This window comes from Marmota marmota, unplaced genomic scaffold, assembly GCF_001458135.2.
Source record: "Marmota marmota marmota unplaced genomic scaffold, marMar, whole genome shotgun sequence".
NCBI classification, from domain to species: domain Eukaryota; kingdom Metazoa; phylum Chordata; class Mammalia; order Rodentia; family Sciuridae; genus Marmota; species Marmota marmota.
Genome location: NW_026000305.1, coordinates 3,338,007 through 3,353,935, shown reverse-complemented (window position 1 = coordinate 3,353,935; position 15,929 = coordinate 3,338,007). Strand labels below are relative to the sequence as shown.

At 31.9% G+C, this 15,929-nt stretch overlaps 1 protein-coding gene across 2 annotated transcripts in view; it reads right to left on the bottom strand.

The window, feature by feature from the left end:
• The window catches only part of Rps6ka6 (ribosomal protein S6 kinase A6), a 101,765-nt gene extending 85,850 nt beyond the window's left edge, over window positions 1-15,915 (bottom strand). The window contains exons 1-2 of one of the 2 annotated variants that reach the window (XM_048797296.1): window positions 15,401-15,915; window positions 14,722-14,831 (exon numbers count right to left, since the gene is read on the bottom strand). In XM_048797296.1, the coding sequence (XP_048653253.1) occupies window positions 14,722-14,802 (81 nt within the window). In that variant the 5' untranslated portion in view covers window positions 14,803-14,831; window positions 15,401-15,915. Of the gene's footprint in view, window positions 1-14,721 lie in introns of both variants that reach the window. The other variant, XM_015502134.2, reaches the window with a different exon arrangement.
• Window positions 15,916-15,929: the final 14 nt, after the last annotated feature.

Genomic DNA, 15,929 nt, shown 5'->3' with positions numbered 1-15,929 from the left:
GGAATTTGTTTACTCTGCTTAGTTGAAACCAGAGCTAATGGCTTTAATGGTTTTGAATAGCTCCAAAGTACTCCCAATGCCAATGCACTAGCCTTCTGGTCAGTTTCATGTGGGCTACAACTTATGCCTTTAATAACTTTGCTTCCAAAGAATGCACATATTATATAAGATATAAATGAAATACACATAAACACCAACCTGTGTACATACATGGTATTCTCTTTTTTAAAAATATGAAAACCTGTTAATAACCTTCAATAACTTGGCTTAAGATGTGACACATTTGAAAGTAATAATATTTTATGAGTGCTTACAATGCAAAAGGTACTCTTCCGTGTGTTTTATATGTATTATATTCTACCGTTATCCCCATTGTATAGTTAGAACAAGTAAAATAAGTAAGAGAAGTCAAGTAACTTGTCCAAGATCACACAGTAAATAAGAGTCCAGAATTTGAACTCTGGTATTTTAGCTCCAGAACATCTCCTTTTATACTCTATGTTGTCCTGAGTGTCTAAAGGATCTGAGATAGCTAACAAAGTGTTTATACTTCTTTCTTTAAGTCAAAGAATAACAATCAACTTAATTAGCCCAATATTCTCATACTTCCACTTTGACATAGAAAGGCAAGAAGCACTTAGTACCATTATTCATGCTTAATTAAAGGAGACAGTTAAATGCTTCTCACAGAACTAATGTCTTTCTCTGTTAAAAGCAAAAAGAATACAATCTTTTACTTATTATGGGATCCCTGGAAAGAAGAGAATGCATGAAGGTGATTTTAAACATACACAAGTGGTGACTGCACAGAATGGCTGACTCAAGTGCATCATTATAGAGGATGTGGATTTCTATTTGGAAAAAAAAGACTACAGATAATAATGTAAAATGGTAAAAATATAAATATTTTCTTTTCATTTATATGTTGCACCCAGATATATTTTGCTGCAACTTATTGGATCTCTACAATCAATAACACTGATAATTTTACTCCTTTCTTGTTTTTTACAATTTATAGTTTTATTATAAACCAAGAATTTTGGACTTTCAATATTGTACTTTTCATACTTGAACCTTATTTGCATGATATAAAGTCATTATTTTAAACAAAATGCAATTTAAGGGAAACATGTTTATAAATTTTGAGTAACTTATAACAAAATAATTTCCTAGGGTTTGCTAAACCAAACTAAAGAAAAAGAAAAAGGTGGCTGGGTTTGTTCCCCATGAAAACAGAAAAGAGATCAGTGGAGTAAAGGAAGAGGACTGAGAAGCAGGGAGGAGGGACAGGAAAAGGAAAGAATGGTAGAATGAATCTGAATAATTTTCCTAAGTATACATCTGAATATGCCACAGTAAATCTGATCCTTATGGATATCCATGACGCAGTAATTAAAAAACTATGAATAAATAGAAAAGATTAGTAGAGAAAAGGAAACAGGGAGAGGGGGATATAAGGGAAAGGGGAAGTTCTAGGAATGAAAAAAAATTCATTTGGTGTTCTATTTATTACATTTCATAAATTAATTTTCAGGTCAATTTTATGATAGAATTTCTTAAAGAAATATTTTAAAATGTAGGAAGCGGTCACATTTCTTTTTTAATATGTTTGATAGATTCCATTTTTAAATCTCAATACCTTATTAATAAGCTTTGAATCATGGCATTAGCTAACTTCTTTACTTTAACATAATCCAAGTAATGCTTCCTTTACTATTACCTTTGGAGGGAAAAACAATAAAGTTTAATAAGGAAATTAGGACAGTTTACTTTATAGTACAAGGTACTCAAAAACAAGAATAATGCTTGATTTTTCAAATTACTTTCCTGTTTGAATTGTTTCAGTGAAGTAAAATGTTGTACTTGTTCTTTTCAGAGTTGCCCACCCCTTTTTCTCCTTTGTTCAAAATGGTCCCTAATAGAATGAAATAATCCAAATACACAAACACACACACACACACACACACACACACACACACCCATAGGAATATCCAAACTTTGTCAATTTAAAAAAGTGAAATATTTTTTTAAATAGCAAAAATAAGTCAATGTTTATAATGATTAACAAAATTATAACACTCTAGGATTCCACTTTCTTGGCAAATAATGGTTTCTAGAGTGTCTGCTAAAGTTTGTTCTGTTTGGTAATTTTCATGTCTAGCCCTAAGCAACTAACAGGTCACCCTCTACTAGAGAGAAATAAATTATTAGGGATACTATAGAGATATGGGTAAGGGGATAAACAGAATAGCATAATTTCAAAGTGAAAAAATCCACATTAAGAGATACTTTAGCCCAGTGTGGTGGCATATGAGTTATGCCAGTGGCTTGGCTTAGGAGGCTAAGGCAGGATCTCAAGGCCCACCTCAACAACTTACTGAAGCCCTAAGCAACGTAGTGAAATCCTAAGCAAATGAGTAACACTGTGTCTCAAAATAAATAAAAATAAAAATATAAAAAAGAGCTAGGATGTGGCTCAGTGGTTAAGCACCCTTATGTTCAATCCCCAGTACCAAAAAAAGGGGAAAAAAAGATAAGAAATTCTGGCACCTTTATTTTTCCTCATATTTAAAGGTAAATAAGAAAAATCACCTTAATGTGTTAAGAAATAATGACTACAGAGAAAATGTACAACAGAAATTATTTTCTTTCAAAAAAGCAGAGCACTAATCTCTATCAGAAATAATTCCAAAAATAGTATTAATACCATATACCTATGTTCAGTAAGTGTAAATTTTAAAGTTACATATAATTCATTAATTTTTTCAGGAGAAACATATATACATGACAAAAAGATAAAATAAATTTTATAACACTACAAAGGCAATTCAATGGAGAACAGACTTTTTTTCAATAAATGGTTTGAAAACAAGTGGACACATGGACACTAGGCAAAAATAAATGGACCTCAACCTATACTGTCGACCATATACAAAGGTTACCTGGAAATAGACTAGAGTCCTAAAAACTAAGGCATGAAACTAAAAATAATTCTGGGAGTAAAGATGAATGAAAATTTTAGTGAACATGTATTTAGGGAAAGATTTCTTAGCTATAATACCAGAGGCAAGATTCACATAAAAATAAAACTGATAAACTGGACATTGCTGAAATTAAAAACCTCTACTTCTTGTTAAGAGAATGAAATGTAAGCCACAGAATGGGAGAAAAATGTAAATTAATACTTGATAGACTTATTTCAGAACTCTCAAAACTCAATAAGAAATCAAAGCCCAATTTTAAAAATTACAAAAAAAATATGAAAAGACAACTCACCAGATAAAATTTGTGTATGCCAAATAAGTGTATGGAAAAAAAGCTTAGCATCATTTGCTATTAGGGAAATTCATTACAAAATCATAACTAGCAGACTAGACCACTTGGAAGACAGTTTCAGGCAATGGAAACAAAATATATATTCTTGAAAATAAAGATGACAACAGAGAAAAGATGTTAAGAGACAATAAATAGAACTTCCAAGAAATATTGGATAACATGAAAAGACAAGCTTAAGATTTATTAGGATAGATGAAAGCTCAAAGATACAATCCAAAGTAATGAAAAATATTGCAATGAAATAATATATGAAAATTTCCCAATCCTTGTGAATGAAATGAAAAACCAAATATAGGAGGCACACAGGACCCCAAAAATATAAAATAACAACAGACCCACACCAAGGCACATTATTACGAAAATGGCTGAAGATGTAGAATATGGACAGAATTTGAAAGGCAGCCAGAGAAAAACAACAGGTCACATTTAGAGGGAATCCAATCTGGATCTCAGCTGATTTCTCAACTCAGACCCTCAAAACTAGGAGGTCTTAGAATAATATATACTAATCTCTGAAAGAAAATGGATGCCAACCAAGAATACTATACTCAGCAAAAATAAGCTTCAGAATTAAAGAGGAAATAAAAACCTTACATGATAAAAGTTAAATGAATTCACAAGAAAGCCTGCACTACTAAACACACTCAATGGACTCAATAAAATAGTTCATCAAGCAGAATAAAAAACAAAATGGAAAACCAGCAGGGGGAAAACTACACTAGAAGTATAGTAAAAAAAAAAGGAGAAACTAATATAAAAGACACAGGCTGGAAGACAAAACACAACATTATGCTCTCTCCCAGAGACTTACTTAATAGGCAAAGAAAATCACAGACTGAAGGTGAAAGGATGGGAAAAAATATCATTCACATGGATTTGTAAACAAGCAGAAGTTTCTATCCTGATATCTGATAAAGTAAACTTCAAGCCAGTTATTCAGAAGAGACAAAGAATGTCATTTCATACTACTGAAGTTAATTATCCAACAACAAAAAATAATAAGAGTAAATACTTATGCCTCAAATAATGAAATAACATACATCAAACAAAATCTTTTCAATTTCAAGAATCAAATGAACCATAACAAAATAATACTGGGCAATTTTAACATACAACTGGATAGAACTTCCAAGCAAAAATTAAATAAACTGAAGTAAAAAACGCAATTATTAATTTAGACTTAACAGACATATATCAAATATTTCATCCATCAAAGTTTGAATACAGCTGGGCATGGTGGCACACACCTGTAATCTCAGCGTCTTGGGAGGCTGAGGAGGATGATTGCTTTCAAAACCAGCCTCAGCAAACCAAGGCACTAAGCAACTCAGTAAGACCCGTCTCTAAACAAAATACAAAATAGGGCTGGGGATGTGACTTAGAGGTTGAGTACCCTGAGTTCAATCCCCAATAACAACAACAACAAAAAAGTTTGAATACAACCTCTTTCTCAGCAGCACATGGATCATTTTTTAAAATAGAATATACCTCAGGCCACAAAGCAACTCTTAACAAATACAAAAAAAAAAAAAAAAAAAAAAACAGAGATAATACCTTGCATTCTATCACATCAGAATGGAATAAAATTAGAAAGCAATGACAACATTAAAAAATAGAAGCTGCTCAAACATCTGGAGAGTGAATAACACACTACTGAATGGTGAATGGATATCGGGAATAAAATTTTTAAAAAACAGGTAAATGAAAATAGCAACATAACATCAAAATTTTGGGGACACTAAGAAGGCAGTTCTAAAAGGAAAGTTCACAGCATTGAGCTCATTCATTGAAAGGATGAAAGATATCAAATAAATTCTCTAATAATGCATCTAAAAGCCCTAGAAAAGGAAATAATCCACACCCAATTCAGTTGAACATAGGAAATAATTAAAATCAGAGCAGAAATGAGTGAAATTAAAACAAAAATTTTAAAAAATCAATGGGAAAAAATTGGTTCTTTGAAAAAAAATAAATAAAATTGATAAAAACTTAGCCAAGCCAACCAAAAGAATGAGAGAAAATCTCAAGTTATTAAAATTCAGGATGAAAAAAGAAATAACACCAGAGACACTGTTGAAATACTGAGGATAATCAGAAACTATTTTGAAAATTTATACCCAATAAATTAGAAAACCTTAAACACATAGACAAACTTCTAGAGACATATGACTTATGCAAATGAAATCAGGAGGACATAGACAATTTAAACAAATCAGTTTCAAGCAATGGAATTGAAGATGCTATGAAAAGCCTACCAACAAAGAAAATCCCAGGACCAGATGAATTCTCAGCACAATTCTACCAGACCTTCAAAGAACAACTTATACCAATATTCCTGACATTATTCCATGAAATAGAAAAGGAGAAAATGCTTCCAAACTCATTCTATGAAGCTAGTATCACCCCAACACCAAAATCAGACAAAGACACATCCAGGATAAAAAGTTTCAGACAAATATCCCTGATGAACATAGATGTAATATAATACTGGCAAATTGCATACAAAAAGACATTAAAAATATAGTGCAACATGATCAAGTTGGTTTCGACTCAAGGATGCAAGGTTGGCTCAATATATGGAAATCAATAAATGTATTTCACCATGTAAATAGATTTAAAGACAAGAATCACATGATTATCTCAAAAGATGCAGGAAAAACATCTGACAAAATACAGTATCCAATCATATTTAAATAATAGAGAAAGAAGGAAAAATGGGAACACACCTCAAAATTGTAAAGGCAATATAGGTTAAACCCAAGGCCTAAATCATTCTAAGTGGAGAAAAACTGATACCATTCCCTCTCAAATCTGGAAAAAGAAAAAGATGTCCTCTTTCACCACTTTTATTCAAAATCATCCTTGAAACTCTAGCCAGAGTAATTAGAAGAAATAAATTAAAGGGATTTGAATAGGAAAAGAAGAGCTCAAAGTATCTCTGTGTGCTGATGAAGATTGTATATTTAGTAGATTCAACAAACTCTACCAAAAAACTTGTAGAACTCATAAATAATTTCAACAAAGTGGCAGGATATAAAATTAACATTCATAAATCAACTATGTTCTTTAGGCTGGGGTTATAGCTTAGTGGTAGAGCACTTGCCCAGCGCATGTGAGGCTCTGGGTTCAATCCTCAGCACCATTATAAAAATAAATAAAGGTATTGTATCCATCTACAATTGAAAATATTTAAAATAAAAAATTGTGTTCTTATACACCAATGAAGAATCTGCTGAAAGAGAAATTAGGAAAATTATCCCATTCACAATTGTCTTAAAAAAAACTTAAGAATCATTCTAAAGAAACAGTTGAAACCCTTTATAACACAAATTACAGAACCCTAAAGAAAGAAACAGGCAAATCTTAGAAGAAGGAAAGATCTCCATGTTCTTGGATAGCCAGAATTAATATTGTCAAAATGGCCATATCAAGAAGAGCAATATACAGATTCAATGCAATTCCCCATCAAAATTTCAATGACAATGTTCATAGAAATAGAAAAATCAGTTATGATATCCACTTGTAAAAATTAAGAGGCCCAAAATAGAGGAAAAAAATCCTTAGTGAGAAATGTGAAGCAGAAGGCATCACAACACCTCATCTTAAATGAGACTGCAGAACTATAACAACAAAACAGTATGATATTGGTACCAAAACAGGCATGAAGACCACTGGACCAAACTAGAAGACCAGAGACAAACACACATAAATACAGCTATCTCATACCAGACAAAGACGCCAAAAATATACATTGGGAAAAAAGATAGCCTCTTCAACAAATGGTGCTAGAAACTGGAAATTCATATGTAGTAGAATGAAATTTAACACCTCTCTCTTACCCTGCACAAAATTCAACTCAAACTGAATCACAGAAGTGGTACTAAACCTGAAACCCTGCACCAACTAGAAGAAAATAGATGCCAAACACTCCAACATGTCATCTTAGGAACTAACTTCCTCAACAAGACTCCTAAATTGTAAAAAGTAAAATTAAAAATATGGGATGGTATCAAACTAAAAAAGCTTCTTCACAGCAAAAGAAACCATTGAGTATGAAGAGAGAACCTTCAGAACGGGAGAAAATCTTTGCCACCTGCACCTCAGATAAGGCATTAATTTTCTGGATGTACAAAGAACTCAAAAAGCTTAACACCAAAAAAAAAAAAAAAACCAATACCCTAATCAATAAATGGGCAAATGAACTAAACAAACATTCTCAAAAGAAGCATTATGAACAATCAACAAATATGTAAAAAGTGTTAAACATATCTAGCAATTAAAGTAATGCAAATTAAAACTACAGTGAGATTCCATCTCTCTCTAGTCAGAATGGGAAATATCAAGAATACAAGTAACAGTAAATATTAGCAAGGATGTGGCGAAAAGGCTAAAAACATACATTATTAGTAGGACTGCAAATTAGTACAACCACTATGGAAAGCATTATAGAGATTCCTCAAAAACTAGGGATAGAATCATAAGTTGGCTTAGTTATTCTACTCCCTTATACATATCCAAAGGATTTTAAAATCAGCATACTACAGTGACACAGCCACATGAATGTTTACAGCGGCATAATTCACAATAACTAAGCTTTGCCACCAACCTAGGTTCCCTTCAACAGTTGAACTGATAAAGAAAATGTGGTTTATATACCCAATGGAATATTACTCAGGCATAAAGAGAATGACTTAATGACATTCATGGATAAATGGATGGATTGGAGACTATCATGCAATTGAAATAAGTCAATTCCCCCCACCAAAAAAAGGTAGAATATTCTGATATGTGGATACAAACACGTAACAATGTTGGAAGGGGAAGAACAGAAGTTGAGTGGATTATACAAAGGGGAATAATGTCAAAGGAGGGGGAATAAGATTAAGACAGTGGAGTGAATCTGACATAACTTTTGTATATACATATATGAATACACTACCATTTATCTCAACATCATCTACATCCACAAGACTGAGATCCTAATTAGAATAAGGTAATTTTAAAAAGAATTCAGAGAAAACAGAACTCTTACACAGCAACTCCAGTAATATGTATTTACCCAAGACAAATGCAAAGTTATTTCAAACCAAGATCTACAAATTCATATAATGACTTCATTGATTATTGCCCCAAACTGTTAATAACCCAAATGTCCTTCATATGATTAATGGATAAACCAACTATATTAAATATATGCAACAGAATAATGCAGAGCAGTAATAAAAGACCTGACACAAAATCATGGACAAGGACCATACGAAATAAATAAAACTAACATTGTGTACAGATCTTACATTACTAAATGATCCTTTTTTTAACATCCATATTTGCTTCTCTTAAAAAGGTCTTATAAGTATTCATTTACTGTTACACAAATTCCCTATATATGATAAACATAATAAATACTTAATTATTGTGCCAGAAATTCTAGAGATAAACATTTCCATTTGTAAAATGAAGTATAAAATCAAAATCATCTCTATTCCAGTATATAACTAATCAATATGTGGTTTTCTGTATACACCCATGTAAGTTTGAAATGAAATTATTTCAGACAGTATTCATTTATGATTGCAGCTGCCCCAGGTCAACAGTCATGAATATAAAGGACTTTCATTACATCAGACCTAATAACTTTTTCTTTTTCCTTCATTCTTGCACTTTGGCTATTCTCATTTAGTACAATTTCTTCTTTACAAACCCCATCTCTCCCTCCTAATGCTGCATTGAAGAAAAAAAAATGTTGTTTAAAATTTGATATTTGGTCCACGTTTCCACTCATGAATTTTTTCTCCTTTGTTTTCTGAAGTTTTATCCACTCTCATCCTGAGTAATTTAATACACCCATAATTACTCTCTCTTATCCATCATACTTTTTTTAGAATTTGTAATCCATTTTTATTTACTCATATCTTTATAGCTAGTTTCAACTGTGTAATTGACACTAGCAAAATACTAATGTAATATTTTCCCCAGAATCCTCAGTAAATATATATATTTTTTTAATTTTCTCATTTTGAGACAGAAAATTTCCCCCTTAAATAATCTTTAGCTTTATAAAATGATCTTAACCAATTAATTTCATTTTTCTCAAAAATTAATTGAGCATATTTATGTAGGTTCACTTTTAAGTTCTCTATTCTGTTCCTTGATCTGTGTGTATCCTTTGACAAATACCACATTGTCTCAATGTAGTTTCATGGTAAACTTAACATCCAATAGAATGATCCCTGCATTTTACTTTTCTATTTTAACAATATGTTAGAGCTTCTAGGTACTTTACTTTTATAACTTTAAATTAAGTTTTTCCATGTCCCCCAAAAACAAACAAAAGAGAATACAGGATTGCTGGGATATTAATGACTTTTATTTAAACCAAGTAGACACATGTTTATTGAATCAGCATATCTGATATGGTTTCCAACAACTTATCTATGTCTTCTCCTTGTCTTCAATGTTATCCTTATGGGAAAACTGCAATGCAAAAAAGGAAAAGGCATGGACTTAAAGCAATCTAGTTTCAATTTCCAGATAGTCCTTTCACTGATTTTCCTCTTTCTCATATGTGTAAAAGGTCCATTTGTCTTAGTGAGCAATTATGAAGAGTGAAAACGCTGAATGAGATAATCTATATGAAGTATCTAATAGTGTCTGTTCCATACTACATGCTCAATAAATGCCATGTCTTTCTCAGGTTTTATTTAAGAGGGAATGAATTTCAGTGTATTTGGGGATACAAAAATTATAGTAGGATTGCTATATTTACTCTTAAAGTTTGTCCCTAACCATTTTATACAAGAAGCAGATAAGTTCTAAAATAATGATAATTACACATGGCCTTTGGGATTTTTGTTTAGAGATTTAATGGAATATTTATTATTTAAAATGGTAACTAGCCCCTTACTTAGCTAATAATGAGGTACACAGTTTATTTAACCTGCTAACTTGGGGGCTGAACTAGATCGAAATTATTAGGACACTAGTATTTTATTTTTACTCTTACAGAAAAACAAATTCTTCTAACTAAACAGCATGAGCATACAAGACAGCTCAAAAACCTCTTTTGGCCCCAGTCATATCTTAAAACAACAACATAATAAAACATACAAATTTATTTTCCTAATCACTAGCTGAGAAACTGATATTTTTTTTTTCTTTTTGCTCAATAATGAGAACTACATTCTCTTTTGGCTTTGGCCTACAGTTGTGGTTTCTTTACTCTGGCTATACATCAAAATTATGGGGAATTGTGGGGAATGATGTTCAAGGCCCCCTCCATATCAGTTAATTTGAGCATCTTTGAATTGAGCAATGGCATGAGTAATTTTTTGAACTCCCAGGTTAATTTAACATACATCCAGAGTTGAAAAATACGAGCCCAATACTTGCCCAAGGAAATTCAAAGCCAAATTTATAACAACTATATTTAAACATTTAGTAAACCCCTAGAACCTAGTTACCTATGTTCTATTTCATACTGCACATCCATCCTCCACCCTTTGCATACATTTATCACTTTATTTTATCCCTTACACCCTAAATATCAAGCATTTGTTATCTGATTTTATTTCCTATACCAAACACTTAATGAAATGAAGCAAGACATTAAGTAATACATACACTCACTCTCTATATCTCATATATAGCAGCACCAACTACTTCAAATGTATGGATACAGGTTAAAATCTATCAGTAAAATCAGTCACAAAGAATGCCTTCAGGATATTTCAGACAATCTCTCTATCATCTACAAAAGCCAGATGACATTTGGCTCTAAATCTCCTTCCTGTCCAACTCTTTTTCCCATCTAAAAACAAATAAAAAGAAAATAAAGTGTATCAAGAAAAGAAAAACTATTAGCAAGAACAGTATATAATCCTTAGGAATAACATAAATGAGTAAACATTATATGACAAATTCTTACAAAGTACTGAAAGGCTTACCTCTAGATGCCATGTGCTTACCAACTCTCGAGAATGCTGCTAAATAGGGTAATATCACCAACCAAGGAAACAATTATAAGAAAATTTTTAAAATACTGATTTCCTTCTTGAAATTACAGATGAAAAAGACTATGAGAAGGGTAATTTTGAAATAATATGGTCTAAGAAAGCAACTGTACCACAGATGGAAGTAATGATTAGCTCTCTTGATGAATATACAAGATAGTATAATACAGAGGCCCTGCCCTAGAGGAAGTGACCTGAATATTTCCAGACAAGACTAGCTTAAAGAAAGAGACTTGGACGAATTTGATGGCTTTTAGTAAACCTAGTAAAATCGTACAAGAAATATAGATGTCCCTGTTCTCTTTTTCACATTCCAGAAAGAAGAACTAGTCACTTCTGTACCCATGTACTCTAAACAACACTCTATACCCATAGCTGATTAGAAAAAAAAACATGAAAATTTTCTAGCTAGTAATAAGTACATTCTCCTTTAATAGAAAAGATTTTAAGCATGCCAAGCATGACCAGAAATCTTTATTGAATGATTTGTTATTGCACAAGACAATATTAAAGAGGAGGGAAGTTTACATTGGTTTTTTATCTTACTATGCTAAAAAGATCTATTTATCATTTTATTAATCTAGTGGCTAGTACAAACATAATGACATACACATATTAAATATATGTTAAATTAAATTAATTCCTATCACCACACTTCTAATCTGTTATATATTATTCCCTCTTATTCCCCAACATATAATCAGTTACTAAATTCTAGTTAGTCTACCTCTGCCAAGTCTTTCCTCTTGTTCATGGTTCTACCCCTTCCATTCTAGTTCAAAAATTTCACTACTATTTCCACTAACACAATAACCTCATAGCTGGTATTCCCCACCTTTAGTATCTCCCCTACTACAATCCATCCTCCACACTATCATTAGCTATTTTTCAATGCACAAATTTGATAATGTCACTCATGTCCTCAAAAACCTTCAATAGCTCCCAATTATAAGACATAACTGAACACTTAACTGGCTTTAAAAGCTCCATAAATCTGGGTGTCGTATTTACATTTCTTACCTCATTTTGCACCATATCCCCACTTCTACACCACAAACTTCTATTCTCACAATATCACATATATGAACAATATTACACATATTTCCTTCTTCCAAGAACTCCTCTATGCTTTTGCTTATATTGTTTCCTATTTACCTGAAATATGTTCCTTCAATCTCTGTCAAAATATTACTACTCCATAATGCCCTCAAATTCCATTTCCTTCACAAGGCTTTAACAGACTCGTTCTAAACCACTCCCATCATTCTAACCCAATTATTGATGGTTTTGTGTCTTTTATGATAATAATTTATACATAATCCTATCTAGCTCACCTGAATTTAAACCTGTAGGAGTAGGGTGGGATTTTGTGATGTAATGATATATTGTAATGTAATTTTAATATGGCATTTCACATTATAACTCTGTGTACTGCATTGCCTATATTCAATAAATACAATGAATTAAATGATTCCTACTATAACAAGAATTCCAAATAGAAATTTAAAAAAAGAATCAATGAAACATTTTATTGCCCAGTTATAATAATGAAATTGTTTATCCATATTCCTCAAAGTTTTCCTAAATATAACCTCATATTTTATTCCTGAATCACCCTATTTGTGATTACAAATGTGCAGAATAAGAGCTCCAATATATTTAGATGAAGTGGTCATATTTATGAAGAAGGTCTTTAAAAAAAAAAACTTTCCATTAGTGAGGGATCCTGGGGATATCTAAATCCCAAGGTTTTTCATATAAGTGAAAAAAAAAATCATAGTTTAGTGGGGAAAGACAAGGACCTATTGTTAATGGAGACCTACCATGTGCAAAACACCTTGCTATGTATATAAAAACTTACACTGCATTCCCTTTACTTAAAACTTTTTAAGATATTTTTCTCCCATTTACAGATAAAGAAACTGAAGTTCAGAGAGCTATACACTGGATCCCACAGCTAGTATGGGAGTAAGTTTGGAACAGATTTATCTGCCTCCAAAGAACATGTTCTCTGCTCTATTACTACCAGGTCACATAAAATTAAACTTTCAGTTTTTTTCCCCAATCTGCAAAAGAGTTGCTATCCTAGTTAAATTTTTAAAGTTTGTAACTTTAATCTCAAATTGTATTATCAGTGACATAATATTACTCTTAAAACTAACTTCCTTAAACAAAAGCAGTATTGTTAAAGAAATAATATAAAAGCAGCAGTTTATATTATATGATATGCAATTTTAAAACCCTACAATCAACTACTCTTTAAAGAAGCAGGCACTCCCTCACCAAAAAATTAAAAAAAAATAAGTACATGAATTCTAATGCTCATGAAACTAATCTGTATAAAGTTCACATTACTCAAATAGTCTGTATTTCATACACAGCCCACTAATGACATATACTCACCCCATCTCAAGTAATACCTCTTCAGTGATCCTGAAAGTATCCAGGCAAAAGCTAAAACTAGCTTCCTGAGTTTGGGGGGGGGGGGAGGAATAACCTTTTAAGTTCCTATTCCCAGTAGACCTAATTGAGATAGTACCTTAACTCTGAAAACCAGAGCTTCTCACTTAACCTATATCCCCTCTTCCAAGAACTCTCTTCCCAGAAACCATGAAGCCCATATTTCCCTTTCTCAAACCCATTGCCATCTTTCACTGGAACCAAACTCCTTCTTATTTAAAACCTTGACACATTTTACCAAAGGATAAATTTTCAAACAGTGGTTAGGCTTTTCATCATTATGCCTGCTTCTTCTATTATGCCCTGATCTAAAAATGTAACTATTCATAATAAGTTTTTCTTGTGCAAAAACATGTTAAGAGTCTCAAAATGCAAATATACAAACTTCTGAATGGCAAGTCAATGGTTAACAATTGCCCATACAAGTAAGATAGGTAAAAGATAACACTGAAAGAGATACCAAAATATATTGTAGTGTCTATAATCTTTAATCTTACCAGGATTCAACCCACACAAAGAAAGTAACAGAAATTATTTCCTTTGACATTAAATTTAACCTATTCCTACCTACATTTTCTTTCAGAATTCTACCACATTTAAAATATGCATATTATATAATAAAAGCACCTTAGTCCTAAAAACTAATAGTTATAGGTTGTAAAGTTCATACTTGAAGCAAGCATTTCTAAAGCCAACATCAACATGAAATTAAACATATATTCTAGGAAGTAAAATTATTTCCTTCTTATCAACAGAATATCATTAAAAGCAAAAAGTCTTCTAAGTACTAAGTGTATCTGTTCAAATGTAGCATTAAATTTTCACCTATTTTAATTAAGTCACCAACAAGGCTAAATTTAACCAATCTTAATTGTTTTAGACAAAGAAGGCAGAAATACTACCTTCACCACATTACCTTCACCTTTCGTTTTACTTCATAGGGATTAACAATTTCCACTTGAGTATTTTTCCAAATTGCTGAGGTAGAGAGACCCATTGTTAAATCTCTACAATACCTAAAACATACTGCAAACAATAAAAAAAACCATATGTGGTAATTACAATTTAAAACATACTACATTCAAAATTAGCTAAAATAATAAATAGTACACATGCAAATGGCTCCCCACCTCCCATTCCATCCTTATATTATAGCATTTAACTTGTTATCAACAAAATGTCTGTGACTATATCAATTGATTACACACATGAAATAAAACAAATAGTTTTATGTAGTCTTGAATAGTCTAGAAATTAAGCCCCTCTTTGTTTAGTATATACTAGTCATAAGAGATGAAGAATGTTAAACCATATGTTGGTATACCCTAGTTCACTAGTAAAATATTTCCTAAAAAATATAAAGGGTTCAACTTCAGGGTACTTCTGATTTTATTTCCACCATATTTCTTGTTGCATGTTATTCTAATATGTAATCTAACCCATTTAGTTGCAAAAAAAAAAAAATAAGGAAAGCAAAACAGAAGAAGATAACCATAAGAAAATCATACAACTGTCCAAAGTGTTTTTTTTAAAGATGGAGCAAGTACTTGAAGACAAAGTTGCACCCTTGAGATGTACAGGAGTGCAAATCTTACCTTAAAATAGCCTACTAGTAATCAATTCGGCATTTGTCAACTATTTTTAGGAGGTGTATAGTGGCTTCTTCCAGAGTAATATGCTGTTGATTATTTACCAGAAAAGGATCTGATGTTCTGTTGTGATAGACATGTTTTTTATATTTAAATGTTGCCCGCTTTTTATAACAACAAAGTACTTGTGCACATCTAATTTCTCGCGGCACTGCTGACCAAAGCCCAAACAGAACAGTTTCAGAAGAGAAGCGGGAAGAGAGGCGAACCAAAATTTTGGTTGAACCTCCTTAAGTCTTACTAAAGATTCGTCTTATAAAGGCTGGCTAGGGTTCACTTTAAGTCTTCCTTTACAGACCAACGGGGCGGGGACTGAGAATGGGGAAAAGCAAAGGAGAGAAGGAAAAGGGCAGCAAAATAAGGGGACTTGAGAAGAGGCAGCAGAACTTCACCTGAATGTAGATAAACCCGGCCAACTGTTCATCTCTACTTAAGGTGAAAAAAATAATAATAAGCCACAAAAAAAAAAAAAAAA